The sequence below is a fragment of the Lutjanus erythropterus genome, chromosome 12 (assembly GCF_056507025.1).
Source record: "Lutjanus erythropterus isolate fLutEry1 chromosome 12, fLutEry1.hap2, whole genome shotgun sequence".
NCBI lineage: Eukaryota > Metazoa > Chordata > Actinopteri > Lutjaniformes > Lutjanidae > Lutjanus > Lutjanus erythropterus.
In genome coordinates this window covers 34,129,932-34,147,171 of record NC_139328.1, presented here as the reverse complement: position 1 = coordinate 34,147,171, position 17,240 = coordinate 34,129,932, and the positions used below count along the sequence as shown (strand labels likewise).

Here is a 17,240-nt window from a genome sequence, read left to right as displayed (position 1 = left end):
TTTCATAAGTCCTTTTCATTAGTATTTAAAAGATCAAAGTTTTGGCTATTAAACCTTGTAACAGGCCAGCCTCCTGCTGATTACAGAGTTGACAAAATGTTACATTTTTTAATTAAATTCATTATTAAATACAGATGTCAACTGTTGAGTTCACATCTTACCTCTGTTTTCATTTCACAGCATAGCCATTTTATTTTTTAAAGTTGCTCAGAGTTCTCTTAATGCTAATCAAAATACACATTTTTAAACCATAATTCGCTTTAATTTAGGTTTGAGACACATCTGATAAAAATATTATTGAATGAATTTGTTTTAAAACAGAAAGCCTACCAGAGCTTCAGCAGTGTTCCTGCCTTTTTTAAACCAATAAGTGAGACAGGGGTCCTTTGGGTATAGCTAAACTTATTTATGCCTGATTAAATCATGTGTTTGTAAAAATCAGACAGAATTGATGAAAATCTGGGACACAACTTTAAAGGGCCAACATTTTCATTAAAAGGGTTAAAAATAAATAAATAAATAAATAAATAAAATAAAGAAAGATGATTATAATAGCACATGCTTGCATCGGATTGTATTGTTAGTTTTAGATTTTGAAGGCTTTCAACACACTTTAAATCTGTTTGATTTATTAATTCTTGTCTAAGAGAAGGCTATTTTTTGGCATATTTAAAAAAGGAAAAAACATTAAAGCGAAGAAGAAGAAGAAATTACATTTTTTATATGTATAAAAATCCTGAAAGAATACATTTTCAGAAAAAAATGCAATCAGAGTGTTGGTATTAATAATCTAATAATTTCATTTCTTTGTTTTAACACACTTTGGCCTGCATTTTTTGGAGCAAAGTTGCTCTGAAAATAAACTGTATTATTATCATCATTATTCCTATCATTATTAAGTATTATTAGATTATAGGTTAGTACAAAAAACTGAACTGAAGGTGAAAATTTATTACTCAGTTTGCTGTAAACAACCCTCAATGTTTACAGACGACTTCCTGCTTCAGCTATGACCTACTGTACCACTTCTGTGCACACACTTTGTCTTTGGGGCATCATTACCCACATTTCACCTGCACACAATTTTTGTTTTACCTCCAAATACAACGTTTTCGATGATCTGGCTGATCAGCAACCCGTCTGACTGCTTGTGTTTTTAGTCCACTCACACTTTGTTGTTGTGTGTTGTCAGTAATTAACTCAGTGAGTCCAACTTCATATTAACAGAATTATCCTTTAATTTCTTCATCTAAAACAGTCACATTATAACTGATACTCAAAGATGGGAAGGAAAGTGCTGTGCTTATATAGATTTTTCAGTTATCTCTACATTGCTTGAGTATTTATTTAACTGACAACTTTTTAATTCACTCCCCATTTGAACAGAAATATCTGTACTTTCTACTACTTTACTGTTACTTTAGTTTTAATGCATTTCAGGTGAATAATCAATCATTTTTATTTGGCTTCATTGCGAGTCACCTTCTCAATATCAAGACAGATTACAAACTAAATGGATGCAACAATAACACACAGAGAAAAAGACTCTTTGGTGTATCAGTGCTTATCACACACACACAACAGACGAGATGAAAATGACATAAAAGAAGTAACAAGATGAAAATGATGTGAAAGACCTACCAAGAGAAAAACTATGTGACAGATGCAACATGGTGAGAATAATGTAAAAGATGTAACAAGATGAAACTATGTAAAAAATGTAACAAGGCAAAAATAATATAAAATACATATTATGGTAAAAGGATGTAGCAAGATGAAAATAAAACAAAAGACAAAACAAGATTAAAAAAAAAAAACTACAGGAGAGGGAGACTCGACCGTGGTGAAAAGATGACATTCAGTTAGCTTTTCACAGAAAAAGATGGTCGCAATGTCTTTCAGAGAGCAACTTTTTACTTTTATACTTATACATTTCAGAGCCTGCACTTTTTCACTTTTACTTGAGTAAAGAAGTATTTGTACTTCTACTTGAGTAAAGAATGTGTGGGCTTTTTCCATATCTGCTGATACCACACTTGAGAAGTTAAAAGCTAAAACCCACTGAGGCTTAAACTGTGTACATCTCAGATCCTCTGTCTGTGTGTCTGTCTGAGTCGTCCAGGATGTCAGAGGGACTCGTCTGTCTGTCAGTCTGTCCTTCAGTCAGTCAGTGTTGTACAGAAGTGCTGTAAAAGCTTCACTTACATCATGCTCACTTCAACATATCTGCTGAACTCAGCTCACTCACACACACACACACACACACACACACACACACACACACACACACACACACACACACACACACACACACACACATCCTAATTATTGGCAGTGACAGCCAAGGTGTGTGTATGATGACCTCACCAGACCTGCATGTGTGTGAAGCTGCTGGTATTGATGCTCCACCGTACTGCAGTAACATGTGACTGCAGTGTCCCGTACTGTAACACACACAGACACACACACACACACACACACACACACACACACACACACATGCAGACCGATTCACTCAGGAATATAAAACACAATCGCCTCAGATGCACACATGCACATGATGCTACTGCAGAGGGACTTTTATTTGCTGACACACACACACACACACACACACACACACACACACACACACAGAATACTTGTTAATGCAGAAGTCCCTGCCCCTCCTCTCTCTCTCACACATACGTCCAGTGAAAGTACACACACTGCAGGGACGTGTTAGCATGCCTCAGCAAACACAGCTCCTTCCCTGCCTGCTAGAAACACGAGCAGACTGCAGTGAAACTTTACCTTTATCGTGTTTTTTATTTCACTGTGGCTTCATCTCAACCTGGACCGTGTCAGATCCAAACTCAGTGAACTTTAAACACGATGAAATGTGAAAAACTGTTTCTGAAATAAATGATCCTGAGTGCTACCCATACAAATACTGTGTGAATAACACTTTCTCAGCACTACAAAGTGAAAACATTTTGTGTTTGTAGTGGAACATTTGGCCTTATGCACAAAAAAGAAGATATTCACATGTGAAATTCTCACATTTTTACAACAGTGACTGCAGTGAACGTTGATCAAACTGTATTCACATTCACATTCAAATGATCTGATTTGATATGTCGACATTATTTTAATCTTTTATTAAAGGAGCGAGACGATACGTGCATCCAAAAATGAGTACAGCAGTCAAAATAGCAAGTTAGAGCCATAGTCAGTACATCACACAGGCTGAAATCCTATTGAATTTAAAGTCTCTGGTTGAAGTGAGTTCTTTGTTGTTCTCGCTGACTTTCATCATTGATTAATCTGTCAATTATTTTTTCAATTAACTGATTATTAGTTGGTCTATGAAATTTCAGAAAACAGAGTAAAAAGACAAAAAATATTCACATTTGATGAGCTGGAATCAGAGAATTTTGACTATTTTTTCTTAAAAAATTACTAAAACCAGTAAATTGATTGTCAAAATAGTGGGCGATTAATTTAATAATCAATTAATCATTGCAGCTTTAGTTCTCCGCCCCACTTTCTGGCATAACAGTTGCTCATTCTGGTTTTCAGTATATTACCACGAGGGAAGTGGCTGGTGTTCATTTGCCAAAACTAAGGCTAAAGTGGCTAACAGAGCTAGCCTCGACAAGGAGTTAACAACTGAACACAACTCAGTGTAGTTTTTAATCATTATCAATTAATCTGTTGATTATTTTCTTTATTAATCAATTAGTTGTTTGAAAAATGACAGAAAATGGTTAAGAATGTTGATCAGTGTTTCAGGCGACGTCCTCAAATGTCTTGTTTTGTCCACAACTCAAAGATATTCAGTTTAATGTCAGAGAGGAATAAAGAAATCAGAAAATATTCACATTTGAGAAGCTGAAATCAGAAAATTGGACCTTTGTTTTTGATTAAAAGAAAAAATAACTTGATTTTGCAATACTGCAACACTGTAGGTGCAGTGCAAAATGCTTGAGGAGGAAAAATGAAGCAGAATTGAAGGTTTCCTCTTACTGACACTGAGGACTGATGAGCGTTTGGATTCCCATTCAGTTCAGACAGCAGCAGTCACGTTTATTACAGGCCTTCATCAAAGCTGAGGCCTCAAATGACTTCACAGCTTCCACATTATTAAGACTGAAATGAAAGGAGAAGCACAACAACACTTCCCACTACTACAGAATTCAACAGACGAAGACAAACAAGGTACGAGGCAAGAGATGAATGAAAACAAGAATTAAAGAGGCAGAGTGAGAAAGAAGGGATGAGCGTAAGACAACAAAGACAAGATGAAGAGACAGAGGAGGAGGAAAATACAAAGGAGTCATGCAGGAACAGATGTACAAGAAAAACAGTGACAGAGAGATGAGAGACAGTCTCTCGTCTCAGACTATAGATCTCATTGATTTAAGTGATTGTGACATGTACCCTGACCATCCAACTAAATATGTCAATATGTCAGTCTGGCAGGCTACAATGTCAGAATTATTTTATATTAATAGACAACATTTCCTGAGAAATGATCCTTGAGTTGAACCACATCGGTCTCTGGGTTCAAATCTTATCACATATGATCTTTGCTGTGATGCATATGTGATTGAGGATATATGATATGAAAACATTTGAGAAACCCTGTGGTAAAACATCTGCTGTATGCTCATGGTCTCTGCCTCAGTATCACACAGGAGCAACCCCACAGACAGGGTTAGAAATAGATTCATGTGCATGGACACAAATCTTGAAATTCTTTCGTGACAGTCTGCACGATTTTCTAACTAATAAGAAGTAGGACTTCTAGGGGCTAGGGCTGCAGCAATCATTTTATAGTTGATTAATTAGTTGATTATTGTCTCAGTTAATCGAGTAATAGTTGTTTAGTCTATAAAATGTCAGTCAGTGTTTCCCAAAACCTACAGTGACGTCCTCAAATGTCTTTCTTTAGCTCACAACCCAAAGATCAGACGATCAGGCCAAAGAAGATCAGTTTACCGTCATAAAAAAGTAAAGAAACCAAAATTTAGGAAGAAGCTGAAATCAGGCAACTTTGACTTTTTTTCTTAAGAACTGACACAAACCAATTAATCAGTTATCAAAATAGTTGACAAGTAATTTATTATCGATTAATCATTGCAGCTCTGGTCCACTTGGAAGAAGGTCATAGGCAGTGTCAAACTCAGGACATTTACACATTCTTGTGTGAGAAAAATACTACGAAAAATAGTTAAATATACAGTAGTTATTTCAGCTCGAACCACAGTGTTTTCCTAAACCTAACCAAATAGTTTTGGTGCCTGACCATCACATGAAATGTTCCTAATGAAGCTTGATTTTCAAAGTGTAATCTGACATTGCATACTCATTGTCGCCAACTTGACTGCAGAATGAGACCGACGGTTGATAATACATTAGTGTGAAAGTTGTGCGTAGTGTCAGGAAAAGAGTTGAAAATTCATGTGCTGGAGAACACAAAAGTCTACGACATCATCACGTCCTCGGAGAAAGGATTGTTGAAAGAATTTGGTTTGGTGACCATTCTCATGTCTTCTGGCTCTGTCCAGAAATTTTACAGTTTTGGGGAAAATGTTCATTTGGTTATTGTCAAAAATTTGGGCCATGATATACCAAGGTCAGGTATAGTACTGTGTTTTGGCAATATGACAGGAAATCTTGTGTTGAGAGAAGATGGATGTTTGCTGAAAATCTTGCTAGCAGCTTTTAAAAAGCCATCACAAAGAGACGGTACAAGCCAGAATCACCATCACAAGATAAGTGGTAGAAAACTGTGAGTGAAATATATGTTATGGAGCAGCTGACTCATAAGTGTCCTCCCGTCTTTGAGTTGGTTCTACAGGGTGGATGGTAAACTGAACCATAACCCTTGACAAATTCCATAAGAAAAATATTATTATACTCATTCTTAAGAACTGGGGCAAAACCGTACTTTGAGGGGGTTGTGAGTTTTAATCTTCAATTATGCTGGAAAATATATTTTAAAACGTCAAACTCTTGGCTTTAAACCTTGTAATGGGCAGTAAAGTTCTTATTAAATGCATCAACTCAGTCAGATGGAAAAGCTGATGGAGTCAACATCTTACAGAGTTGAATTTTTTTTTTTTTTTTTCATCTCAGAGCACAGTCATAGTGAGCAGCCATTTTATTTTTTCTAAGTGTCTCAGAGTTCTCATAATGCTAATGCTAAGTGAACCCCTGAGCTTCAATTTATTTTGTTACACAATAAACAAAAATTGCAATAGCGTAAAAGTCGTGTTATTATTAGGTTTAGTCCAATTAAACTTGTTGCAAAGCAACCTGAACAGAAAAAACAAAAAGTGGGCCGAGACTTGATCCTTGAGTTGTACCACATTGGACTGAATCTTATCACATATGAGTCTTCAGTGTAAAGCATATTTGACTGAGGATATATGATATGAAAACATTTGAGGAACCCTGTAGTAAAACATCTGCTGTATGCACATGGTCTCTGCCTCAGAATTATACAGGAACAACCCATATGGAACATACAGAACGTAGCCTACAGGCCTTTATAGTACCAGCGTTTCACACACACAGAGCTAGAGGACGTGTGTCTGCTTTCTGTCATCTTCATCACACCAGCTGTGCGTGGGCATGTCAAAGACTATGTGAAATGAGACGACAGACTGATGATTTATCATAAAGGATTAAAAAAAACATACACACAGCTCTGTTTGAAGAGTCATCTGTGTTTAGCATCATAAATATCTCACCAATCAACAAGAGCTCGTCAAACTCTGGATCTATGTCAGCCTGGGAACCAGACAAATCTGCAAGCTCATGTGTCTTTTGCTCTGGCTACCCCCCCTCATTCAGACAGATTTCTACCCATCCTGAATGTCTTCAGTTCAATCACAACCATTAATCTGATATAGGGTGGGGTTTATATGATGACTGTACAAAGGAGCACAACCTCATTGGCCCTTGAGGTATTTTCATGAAGCCGATGAGGTGGGACTGTTTCTGAATGACACAAGAGCCACAACAAAACAATAAATAAATTATTCCATTATTATTTACTTTTATGTTATTACTGTTTGTCTTTGTCGTACTTACATAAGACCTTTTGGCTGTTAAGGCATCTCTATATAACTGTCTCTTCTTGTTTTGTCTGCCCTCTGTTGCACAATAAAAAAAAAAACATATTCTTCCCCTGGCCTGTAGTGACATTTATCCATCTAGATAGTTTTGGTGTGATTTGCTGAGTTTTGGAGACACTGCCCATTGAGATGTCTGCCCTCCACAGACTTCCACACCCACAAACCTTGTTGTGAGCTGTTTCATGTAGGAACTACTTTCTTTATTCAGCAGAATCTTATAATTTGCGATTTTTTAAGGAGCTGAGTCTGACTTTCAGTCTTTCTAAGAACAGAGAGAATACGCAAACATTTTTGTAACTTTTCTTTGATGTATAATTTAATTAGATGCTCATAATAAAACAATGAATACTAAATAACTTACATTTCCTACAAAAGTCCTCCAGGTTACAGCCCAGTCCTTATTATATCATTATATTAAGATTATGTTCCAGAGGGAGCATGATCTCATGAGATCTCACATGGGGATGTGATTTCACATGACCTCACGTGGAAGCAAAGTTAACAAACCGGAGACTGACATGGTGCAACAGTTTGCTGCAGTAAAGAAGAAGCAGAAGATAAACAAGTCTGGATCTGTGCATCCCTACAAACTAGCAGAACTACTTTCTTTTCTACAACAACGAAAACAGTTCCTAAATGAAAATGTTCACAATGAGGTCTGTGGATTATCTTGAGTAACCAGGTCATGACTTTTTGAAATGGACAGTAGCTTTGAATTTTTCAAATGTATTTTTTGGTGCTTTGAGCCAGGGTAAAAAAAAACAAACATGTATTTTTGATTTTAAAATTGCATGCCACGAGTTATACTCATTCAGTTTACATTCAGTCGTGAAGAGCCTTTTCAGCTTTTAACAAAAGCTGCATATTATCTTAAAAAATAACTCCAGAGATGATCATGATTTCTACGTAAAAATGCTAATGAGTTGCATCATGGGAAGTGCAGGAGCCTGCATTTTTGGATCTTAACCTACAAGGTAGGATATCCCAGCTTCTGCTCCTTTTCTTTGTCTCTTGTGCATCCAACAGCTCCTATACGGAGGTGAATATCACTAGACTTGATTTGACTAAAATGTCCATCTACAAGTGCCATGGATTAGAGTTGTTGCCAAAACTCTGGTTCCCTACAGCTATGGACTGTTGCGTGTCAAACACTGACAGCTTAACATTCAACTCATTGGACCAGACTGTGCCACTGGCTGGGTGCTAATTTTGTGTGTGTGTGTGTGTGTGTGTGTGTGTGTGTGTGTGTGTGTGTGTGTGTGTGTGTGTGTGTGTGTGCGAGTGGTGATGGTAATGATGCTAATACAGCACTGTCTCCAGGGCTGACACAGCGTAACAATGACAGGAAGAGAGACAGACCGAGCGGACGGGTGGAACAGAGACCAAAAGAAAGAGAAAGCAAAAAAAAAAAAAAAAAAAGGAAAAATGACGAAGGAGGAAAACGAAATACAGATAGAAGGACTGAGGATGACAAGAAAAATAAAGAGAACAAGCCGGAGAGATAAAGACGAAGAAAGACAGTCCTACAGCTAATTTAAGTCTAGACAGGGTCGGCCGAAGTGTCGAAGCAATTACACTTAATCTTCAAAGCATACACACACACACACACACACACACACACTCTCTCTCTTAGGAGAATCCCTGATGGCCCTGGAACATAAAGTAGTATATGAGGAGCTTATAGTGTCTGTATTTTGTGCAGTGATACTCACAATTATTGGACTGCTGTCGACCATAACTAACCCTGAAATCACATGATCTCTTAATTTCAACCAGTTGAGTTTAGCCAAAGGCCTGACATCAATGTAAACCATGTTTCAGTGTGCTGTATCCAACACTGTTACAAACAGCATTAATTATTAACACATCATGTCTGTAACAACCAGAGGAAAATCCTTATTAAATCAGGGCATGTTCAATTTAACATGAAATATTGCTAACATAAATATCTGCAGTAAAAACTGGCAGTATCTGATAATAAAGCTGAATAATTGAGTTTATATCAAAATTATGATGTGAAAGAGTCACAAATTTAATTTTAAAGGGGAAGTTCACCCCAAAATCAAACATGCATATTTTCCCTTGATCTGTAGTGTTATTTATTGATCGCCATAGTTCTGGTGTGAGTTGCACAGTTTTGGAGATATCAGCCGTAGAGATGTCTGCCTTTTCTCAAGTATAATGGGACTGAATGGCACTCAGCTTGTGGTGCTCAACGCAGCAAAAAATACATTTGAAAAATTCAAAACCAGCATTTTTTTTCCAAAAATAATGACTCTGTAACTAAAGATAATCCACAGACCTTGTTGTGAACAGTTTCATGTAGGAACTACTTTCTTACTCTGGTAGAAAAGAAAGTAGTTCCAGTAGATTCTACTGCAGAAAGAGCACTGACCTGTGTCACTATGAAGACAACTCTCTCTGGCAAAGGCAGCCAGCTGTAGCTAATTACCATTCATTCAAAGAGTTAATCAAACGATGACGTGAAACTTGTGCTGTAGTTACGTTGCCTTCAGATGGAGTTGTGTTTACTGTGTTCACTAGAGGTGTTGAACGCCCCCCTCTTGTTGAATTCAGTGCCTTGTGTAGCCTAGCTCATCCCATCAGTCTGTGAAGCTAACATTAGCTAAAGCAGCTACAAAGGTCCAATATCAGAATTTTTTAGAGGTTTTTACACTTTCAGCTATGAACAACCAGAAAAAAAGGCAAGTAAAAGAAAATACATAAAACTGTCAATGTATCTAATATCTTATTTTCATCAGAAAGCAAGTTAAGATTTCCTGGAAGCATTTCTTTGGCCTTCCGGTTTGAGAATAGAGACCTCAGCAATAGTTTTATTGGATTAAAAGACATTTTTAAATTTTGCCTGGTACAAATACATCTTAAAAAGTACAGGCTTAGAATTTAATCTGAATTCACAGCTGATCAGAAAACTACTCAAATCATCATCAAGAGAGCAGTGCAGAGAACGACAAACATCATCTTAAAAGCCAAAATGACAGGGTTTATGGGAAATCATTTTCACTCTGCTTCCACTTGATCCAATAAGTTTACAGAGTTTCAATTAATGTGTTGATGTTTTCAAATGTCACACAGCAGCTTTAAACTACCTTTAACTCAGCTGCTGTCCCTGAAGTTGAAGGGGACTTTACTGAATAGTTCAGACCCACAGAGGGACAAAAACTACACGTGGATGTTCTCTCAGTAGAACAAAATCTACTGCAGTCCCTTGTTTGCACAAATGACCCCCCCCCCTCCCCTGGAAGATTGAACAAACCCCCTTCTATATACAGTAATAATCCATGTCCCTGTGTGTCTACAGGGCCTTTGTGTCTGCTCTATTTAACTCTCCAGCCTGGACGACTCCCTTATTCTCCATCCGTCGCTCTCCTCTTCCTCAAACCCTCCACTTTGCTCTTATCTATATTACTTCTCTTTTTATATCCCAGCTCTCCCCTCTCCTCCAGTCATCCATCCATACATTGCTCCCTTCATTCATTCCTGTTAGGTGATCATGTTTACACACAGCTTATCCCACCTCTCTGCATTTTCAGTGCACAGGAGGTTTAAAAAACTATATTTCTAAAGTTTAAAGATACTATCAAGTTGTATTATGGTAAATGTCAGATCCAGCGATTTGGAGCTTGATCCATTCCAGGGGCTTAAAGTTATCAAATACAGATATAAAATTTATCTCCTTCTAGAAATGCAATACTAAATCAATTGTGTAGCCCGCTAAGTGGATTGTTCAACCAATTCAATCTCTGTGTGTACAAACAGCTACCCTAAATATGACATTTGTTATTGATTAATAATCTTATTTCTCATGAAAGCTGCAGGGGGTGTGTTTTATTATTCAGCAGGACTAATATATCATGTAAGCAGGTGGCAAATGATACAACAGTCCTGAATCATTAAAGGCTGGTATAATATTCATATTCCTGTTGGGGGTATGTAGAGCACATGTGGTCGGTTTAGTGACTTTATAGCAAAGTTTTTTATACTTTACACTGATGTTATTTCCCACGTCAATGTCTCATCAGTATTGTATTTATATCTGGTTACCCTGAGTTTTAACGTATCTTATAGTAACACTCATTCTTGAAAATTGGGACAGTTTTGGAGTTTTTATTTTTACTCAGTTATGCAGGGAAAATATATTTTATATAATATATTTTAGATTAATAATCAATTAATCACTGCAGCTCTAAATGTAACCACTGCTGGGAATAAGCCATGAGTTTGTTAATGCAGTGGAATCTAACACAAGTTTGGCTGGAGGTAACGTTACCACAGCTAGTAAGCTAGCATTAGTTAGCAGGACATGCTAATGTTGCATCTCATGTTAGAGCAGATAAAGACTAAATTTAATCCACATGAGTCCGCTTGTGTTTCCCGTTTTTTAAAGACTATTAAAAAATGACACTAAGTCACAGGGAAATGCAAAGTTTGAAGGCCTGCAGAGCCTTTGTTACAGTTGCTGTTCACAGGAGGAGTTTAGCAATGGGTCAAATTGTCAGCTGTTGAGGTACTATTCAGTTGTTTTGCTTTAACTTTATTCTTATTTGAACTCAGATCAGAGAGACCAGAGTGCTAACCATTACACCATGGAACCATCACATATACATCATCTGCTGCATTCACATACACGTGCTGTGGGTGGGACATACATATTTTCAAAGACAATCCTTAAACATACTTTTACATTGTACATTTTGCATCGTCTATACTTTACTCCATAGATTTCTGTAGTTGTCAGTTTCATATCCATTCGTGAATGTAAGAAATTGTAAGTTGAGCCAAAATGGACAAAAATATAGAATGCGTTATGTCAGTGTCCAGAATGGCAGCTAAAGCCCTGCAGATGAGCCGTTTCATGTTGAGACTTTACATGTGAGTATTTGTATTGTGAGATTCATCGTCTGTTGAGGTGGACTAGTATTCAAATTTTTTACTTAAAATCAGGTCCCACCGAGATTTGAACTCGGATCGCTGGATTCAGAGTCCAGAGTGCTAACCATTACACCATGGAACCACCACACACATACCTTGTGCTGCTTTCACAGACACCTGTTGTGGGTGGGACATCCCATAAACAAACCAAAGCTTTTGACAGACAATCCTGAAACTGTTTGAAAAATGGCGGTGTTGTTTTGTGTGCCAGTTCACGAATATAGTGCTGGAGGACCATGCCTCTGGCACGTCATGGAGCCATGACAGGTCCGCCAAAAAAATCCTGAACACAGAAATCCTGCATAACTGTTTAAAAGGCCTAAGCTCACAATGCGCCTCATTCACAAACAGTGCGTACGCAAAAATTTGTGCTTAACCCGTGCGTACAAACATTTCAGGCACAATTCATCAATATTTTCTTACCTGAATTTGTTTGGAAACTAATTTAGAACTGCCTGGTGCCTTGTTCTTAGAATTTTATTATAAATGTTTTGATTATCTGTTTTTATGGTAAGCACTTTTGTTGCATTTCATGAATGTATAGTGCTAGATTATTATTATTATCAACAACAATTATCATTATTATTAATGTTATCATCATTTTTATCCCAATGCTCCTTGTTCTCCGGCTGCTTCTTTATTTTCCTTCTGGTCTGTTTTTCTTTTGAACACATCACGTTAATGTCAAACCATTTCTTTTTCATCTGAGACACAGTCTGTTTCCCCTGGGACACAACACAACATGCACCGCTTCGATTATCGCAGCCCAAGGAGTAATTATTACGAGTCGCAGTGCAGCGGTGTGTCCAGACTGAATGGGGTGAGGCGGCGCTCAGCGCTGTTAGAAAGCAGCTGAATCAGGGAAATAAAATATTATTTCCTGATTCTTTCACAGCGCTTCAGTGCTAAATGCAAATAAACACCCCCACACACCGCAGCAACTCCTGATTTGGCCTGAATGTAACTTTACAATGACTTCACTGCTTTCTGTCTGATGCTTTTCTATTCAAACATATTTCCTTATATAGAGAAAAGGGGGCGTGTCATTATGCAGATTACAGGCAGCAGGTTTAGAATGACTCTGATTCACTAACATAAGCACAGTGATAAGAACAAACTTGGCTGGTACTTATGAGTCATGAATCAGATGATGACTTTGCACGCGAACTTATTATGTGTGGACAGTAAGAACATTTCTACACACGTTAGTGAACAAGGCCCATTCTAGGTATTTGAAATGTGTACTATTCAGATGATCACAGTTTTACTTAGATCGGCCTTAAAAATCAGGTCCCACCGAGATTTGAACTCGGATCGCTGGATTCAGAGTCCAGAGTGCTAACCATTACACCATGGAACCACAACATGTCAGAGCCATGTTGCATTCACAGACAGCTGGTGTGGGTGGGACATGCCATTACTACATCAAAGGTTTTGACAGGTGATCCTGACACTGTTTGAGGGACGAAACATGTATAACAAACACACCGCACCAATGGCACAGCACTTATTTTCATAACTGATTTATCATATCACAATTATCATGAGTTATAAATATACCAAAGTGTTTTGGTGGGCGCATCACCAGTTTTTAGTTTTTTCATTTCAAACAGCTCAACAAATATTGCAAAAGCTAAAATATGGCTGCATTTTTTTCCCAGAAGCAGTGTTTCAGAAGCATTTCAGTAGCGGAGCTGCTTCTGGTAAGCATCTGAAACACACCGTAGCGCTTCTGGTAGAAACACAAGCTTTGTCTAGAGTGGCCGCAAATGTTGCCTGTGTGCCGCGGCGTAGCCATGACAAAGCGCAGCCATGCCTGGTGGAAATTGGGTAGGAGTACTTATTTGGCTTAAACATACAAAAACACTGGTGCAATCCTTGAAAGGGGCAGTTCACCCCAGAACTACATATTTTTCCACTGGCCTGTAGTGCTATTTAACCATCTAGATTGTTTTGGTGTGAGGTGCAGAGTTTGTCAGAAGTATCAGCTGTAGAGATGTCTGCCTTCTCTCCAGTATAAAAACATACATTTAAAAAAAAAACAACACTAGTGTCTCTTTCCAAAAATTATGACCTGGTTACTCAAGATAATCCGCAGACCGTGTTGTGAGCAGTTTCATGCAGGAACTACTTTCTTCTGCAGTAGAATCTCCCAGAATTACTTTCTTTTCTACTAGAAAAGAAGTAGTTCCTACTTGAAACTGCTCAGGTGTGGGGATTATATTGAGTAACCAGGTCATGATTTTTGGAAAGAGACACTGCTTTTGAATTTTTCATATGTATTTTTTTGTCGCTTCAAGCTTCAGCAAGCTGAGTGCCAATCGGTCCCATTATATTGCAGAGAAGGTAGACATCTCCAAAATTCTGCAACTTGTACCAAAATATCTAGATGCTTAATAGCACTACAGGCCCTTTAAGGATTCAGTGAAAACACACACTGCAGCAAAACCGCCAGTTTCAGCCAGTTTACCACCCTGAAACTGGAGGCTAATTTCACCTAAATGATTATAATTCAAGCCCAGTAATTATCCAAATTATACAAACAGCTGATTTTTCTAAATGCCCACCAGCCAACTCGACTCTAACCTGGCCCAGAAAAGAGAGCGGCCCTGCAGGGATCAACATCACATTAGACAAAAACATCACATTTTGCATAAACACTGAGGGCGACTCACCGCTCTTGGTGTCCTTTCCATCCAGCAAGGGTCGGTAGTCGCTCTTGGAGACCGTCTCCCCCACCTTGTCTTCATAGCCCTCTTTCTCCAGCGTGGCAACAAAGTCCCTCTTCAGCAGGGCCTCGGCAGGGGCCCCTCCTGGGACCCCACCTCCACCCCCACCCAGAGCATCTCGCAGGCTCAGGTCCATAGTCCTGTTGCTGGAGAGAATAAGGAGAGATTACATTTATTAATCTTTTCTTATTGCAGTTTTTTTCCTTTACTCACTCCACTTCAGGTCACCTGTTTGTCATAAATAAAACTTCTTCCTTTAGTGACCATCACACTTTACACTTTTTACACGCCTGTCAGTTTAGTTGGTGTGATTGCAGATGAAAACTAAAAGAGTGCATTCAGTAGAATGAAGATCCCTGCCAGGCATCTGATGGTGAAGCACCTACTGCAATGTCTCCAGCAGAGATTTGCCAACATTAACATGACCCCCTCACACATTGTTCTGAGCTGAAACTGAAGCAGTTGTGGATCACTTAAGAAGAGTGAGAAGTCAGCTGTCAATGGTCGTATAAAACAGACTGGTCAAAAAATAGAATTACTGCCTCACAGTTGTTTGTCTCCACCAACAAGTCAAATTACAGTTTACATCCATGTCTGTCCAGACTCATGTAATGTCTGTAGTGAAGACTTGGAAGGAATTTAATATGGAACTGACCATTACATTATTACTCACATCTTGTCGTGAGCAGTTTCAATTAGGAACTGCTTCCTTTCTGCAACAGAATGTACTGGAGCTTCTTTTTTTCTACTTGAAAGAAGTATGTATTTTGAGATGTCCCTTTAAAGTAGTTCCAGTAGATGTTACTGCAGAAAGAGAGTAATTCCTACATGAAACTGCTCACAACAAAGTCTGTAGATTATCTTGAGTAACTTGGTTATGATTTTTGAAGACACCTCTAGCTGATAGCTGATATCTCTAAAACTCTGCAAGTCACACTGAAAAAAATCTAGATGGATAAACAGCACTACAGATCGGGGGAAAATTATGTATTTTTGATTTTGGGGTGAACTGTACTTTTAATTTAAGTAATTAAAGCCAAAGCCATAATAAGAATTGAAACTCAAACTGTTGAAGTACATATGTGAATAAGGAAGTCAAATGAACTGTGGGCAGAACTTTTAAACTTTGTGTATTTTTCAGGTGAATGGTTAAAAAAGGAAAAAACTGCGCTCGTCTCTTGTGTGTCTGTGCTCCTCCTGAAACCACAGCAGCTGTTTATCATGAATCAGGTGTTTCTACTCCTGATGATTCACAAAGGTGAATAAACATGAATGGCCTCTAAATAAATAAAGCAGTGAAGCAAACATAAATCCACTGACAATCCAGGAAACAATTTCTTCAACAATAATTTCTCCTAGAATAATACGTGTTGAAAACAAGGACATTTGATCCCAAAATAATCCACCAAAACATGACAGTCTCAGTCCAATAATAGGTCAAAAATGTTAAAGGTGCAGTTAGTAATTATGGACAAATACAGTAGACTGTTAAGTCTCACTCAGGATTGGTGACTCGACACCGACCCAAAGCTTATCAGAAAGCACCTGCAATTCAAGTTTTACAGGAAAAAATAATTTATTGATAACCTGGCATTTTACTTTTTATTGTACTGGACATATTAATTTAATTGTCTCTTTTACAAAAGGCTGTTCACACATGGCAGAACATTTTACCATTAACCTGGTAAAGCACCAGCACTATGAGAGCATTCTAGATGAGATTGATTTATTATTAAGAAACTGATTTTTACTTCACCTTGCTCTTAAAAACCAGGTCCCACCGAGATTTGAACTCGGATCGCTGGATTCAGAGTCCAGAGTGCTAACCATTACACCATGGAACCACCCCACAGCTGCATTTACAGACAGCTGGTGTGGGTGGGACATTCCATAACTACACCAAAAACATAGAAAACATTGCACTGATGGTGCTGTTAAGAGAACGGGACATTTTACATCTCATGTGCTTTACTTCATAGTAGGGAGGTGGGATAAATATCAGGGCTGATAGGTTATTGGCTGATACTGGCCTGTCCAGCTATATCAGTCCATATTGGCAAATATTGGCCATTAAATATTGGCTAATAATAACTGATTTTGACAGTTTATCCAAGCATTTCATTTGAATTCTTCAGCAAATGCTCTGTAAAAGCTAAAGTATATTTGTTTTTTAATGAACATAAAAAAAAGGACATTTGAGAATATTTTTTTTTACATCCGAAGGTGCTGGGCCGGAGGCATACTGTTCTCCAGTTGTCCGGTCGTACGTGAGTCCGTGTGTCCGTCCTTCCATCTGTCCGTCCTTCCATCCATCCGTCACAGATTTTTGTTTGCGCAATAACTTTTGAACGGGTGGACGGATTTGCACCAAATCTTGTCTGAGATCAACGTTTTCGAGATGGCCGCAAAATGGCCGCCTGACAGACCTGTCTCT

The 17,240-nt window shown here is 38.1% G+C and overlaps 1 protein-coding gene and 3 non-coding genes across 9 annotated transcripts in view; all 4 read right to left on the bottom strand.

The window, feature by feature from the left end:
• The window catches only part of LOC146318291 (uncharacterized), a 151,629-nt gene that overhangs the window by 102,154 nt on the left and 32,235 nt on the right, over positions 1 to 17,240 (bottom strand). For all 6 annotated transcript variants that reach the window (XM_084732181.1, XM_084732184.1, XM_084732186.1 and 3 more), the window contains one exon: positions 14,753 to 14,952. In XM_084732181.1, the coding sequence (XP_084588307.1) occupies positions 14,753 to 14,942 (190 nt within the window). In that variant the 5' untranslated portion in view covers positions 14,943 to 14,952. The remainder of the gene's footprint in view (positions 1 to 14,752; positions 14,953 to 17,240) is intronic.
• trnaq-cug (transfer RNA glutamine (anticodon CUG)) lies at positions 12,088 to 12,159 on the bottom strand. Its single transcript has one exon. It is a non-coding gene; the product is annotated as a tRNA-Gln (tRNA).
• On the bottom strand, positions 13,366 to 13,437 carry trnaq-cug (transfer RNA glutamine (anticodon CUG)). The gene has a single exon. It is a non-coding gene; the product is annotated as a tRNA-Gln (tRNA).
• trnaq-cug (transfer RNA glutamine (anticodon CUG)) lies at positions 16,579 to 16,650 on the bottom strand. The gene has a single exon. It is a non-coding gene; the product is annotated as a tRNA-Gln (tRNA).